Here is a 2,714-nt window from a genome sequence, read left to right as displayed (position 1 = left end):
TGACTCAATATCTTGTTCCTCCATGCCCTCAGGCACAATTGCATCAATGATCATTGATACCGTCTCTGTTGTCTGGTCATGTACAATCAACCTGTAAAAAAGAGAGAGAGAGATTTTTTAAAAAATGAAACTTTAGGTTTTCATATAAATGTTAGTATACATAAGATTAAACTAATCCTCAAGGTCCATTTGTAAGATCATACTCTACTACCATGACAGACTGACATAAATTACCCTTCCAAACACCTTGTTGTATGGTATTTTGGCCACAATCTAGCATTCTGGGCAAATGTTATACACACAAAGCCAATGTTGATGCATTTGATACATCAAGTTTATCAGCTTTATTCTTTGTACAAATGAGCAAAATCAATATTAGTGTAAATACTTAAGAATAATGGTACAATCCATCACTGTCACAGGCTCATAATCTATGCTGACAATGTTTTATCTAGTCTAGATTGTACTTTTGGTACATTTTGTAGTCAAAAGTCTACACAAAATTACCAGGTGTTAATGATACAAATCAGGGATGATATCTATTTTTGTCACTCATTGCAAATCTGAAATTTGTTGTGACGTCCCACCACATCATCCACTGCCAAGGGGTAAAATACAGTTATTTCTAAACAGATGAGTTGCCATTTTTTCTCCCTGAATTGCAATGAATAGAAATGCTAATGACAAAAGATGACAAGAACAACAACAATGATGATACTAGTAAAAGTTATCACAATATTACATTTCAGCCACAATATCTAATAGAAGTTTTATCCCCAATGAATATATGCTCCTACAGGGACCATACTGGAAAAAGGTATATATATCAAAAGAAAGCTTCAAAAAACTTTTTAATGTATATTAACTGAATAAAAGCAGTCTTTTGGTTTTCAAAATATTGGATAGAAGTTAAAGTTAGTTTGTTTTTATGAAAAGTCGTTATATAGCTTTTTATGAAAAGTCGTTATATGCAGTTGTTAATGCCCTCGAAGGAAATGGAATACGGGAATTGCATGCATAGATAAATCTTTCTATGCATCTACGAGTCTGAAATCACGCTGAACTTAGTCTTATTTGACAGTTGCAGGAATGAGAATATATAATCTAACAATCAATTTTATTATTGTTCACTATTTCCATTATACATCCTAAGAGTTCAGTCAGATTTGTTCATACAAGGTATCAAAACTTGCTTTTGTCATATTCTATCTAACATTTATTACAGCCAAAATAAGCAGGGTGGGACTTACACACACTTTTTTATCCCAAGAAGGAAATTGGAACAAGACATTCATACTGTAGTATTTTCAGGTGCAAACAAATATGAAAAATACCCATAACTCAAATTCCACCTATCCACCTGATTTTATACCTGGGAAAATTCACAGAAAAAGTTTTGTATTCCAAATTAACTAGTGGTAGTAAGAGTATAGAAGACATGGATGCTGAATTAAAAAATGAAGATGGAGGAAAAGTAGCATTAACCTCTTATAGCCAGGCACACCCATAGCCATAGTGAAAAATCTACTCATCATGATGGATAAAGCAGTAGGCATCATGACTCACTCTGGTGAGTCAAGCAGGAAGGGCCATATTACACAGTGAACTCCCAGAGGAAAGCTACAGTTGCCAGAAGTCACAGGAATGAGTAACAAACAGAAATTTCAGGCACCATCAATGTAGGTTTAAAAGAAAGAGAGATAGAGAGAAAGAGAGAAAGAAAAAGAGAGAAAAAAAGAGAGAAAGAGAAAGAGAAAGAGAAAAAGAGAGAGAGATAAAAAGATAAAGAGATAAAAAGATAAAGAAGAGAAAACAAAAGGAGCAAAGAAAATATAATAAAAAAAAGAGGAAAATAAGGAAAAAAAGAAAACAAAAAGAAACAAACATACAAATAATGAAAAAAAAAGGAAAGAAAAAAAAAGGAAAAAAATAAAAAAATAAAAATTTTACAAACTACATTCTTTTGAAAGATACATTACCTGAAAGCAGATTGAGCAACTGCCCTGATGAAAGTGCTGTCACTCGGAGCATAATTTAGGATCAACTCTGTTGCTGTGACCACCCAGGGCAATTCTCCTTTTGTGACTTGTTTAGATCCCTGCTTCTGTGCTACATCGAGGCATTCATCAAGCTTTTCCAGAAGCTTACTTGCTCCAATGAAATCTTGCATGATGTAGAAAGTCATGGCATAATACAGCACCTGTAGGTATGCAATTTTTATTTTTTTTTGTAACAAAGATAAACTGATGTTTATATTCCCAGCTGGGTTACCGGATGAACTGAATTACTGGGTAAGGGCACACTACTCAACCCATAGAGTGCTAAATCTCATCTGATGCTGAGCTAAGTTTAATTTTTTGCCCAAGTGGGGCCCTAGATGTATATCAGCAAGACTGGACTAAAAAAAATGCATGGGAAACTAATTGTAATACCTGTACATGGCACAATAAAAAATGATGACTGCTCACTTCATGGGTTAACATTAAATCCAAGTAGTTTACCCACCAAATTTTAAAAGTTTAAAGTATCATTTCTCCAGTTTTATAAATCAATTTGCTGAATTACAGCATCTTGGGATTAGTTCCTATGATTAAATATCTATGGATCTGATTATCAAGAAAGTATCCATACAAGGAAAAAAATAATCTAACAAATAAAAGAGTATATAATAATAATTATCAAATACAAAGAACTATATTAAGCACTTCTCTTCT

At 33.1% G+C, this 2,714-nt stretch overlaps 1 protein-coding gene across 1 annotated transcript in view; it reads right to left on the bottom strand.

Moving 5' to 3' along the window:
• Window positions 1-2,714, bottom strand: part of LOC119593598 (myb-binding protein 1A-like protein) — a gene marked incomplete in the record, with an annotated part of 20,491 nt that overhangs the window by 9,564 nt on the left and 8,213 nt on the right. Inside the window, 2 exon segments of the mRNA XM_037942552.1 lie at window positions 1-91; window positions 1,980-2,200. Coding sequence (XP_037798480.1) covers window positions 1-91; window positions 1,980-2,200 — 312 coding nt within the window.

This window comes from Penaeus monodon, chromosome 32 (genome assembly GCF_015228065.2).
Source record: "Penaeus monodon isolate SGIC_2016 chromosome 32, NSTDA_Pmon_1, whole genome shotgun sequence".
Taxonomy (NCBI): Eukaryota; Metazoa; Arthropoda; class Malacostraca; order Decapoda; family Penaeidae; genus Penaeus; species Penaeus monodon.
This window is presented reverse-complemented; position numbering and strand designations above follow the sequence as displayed.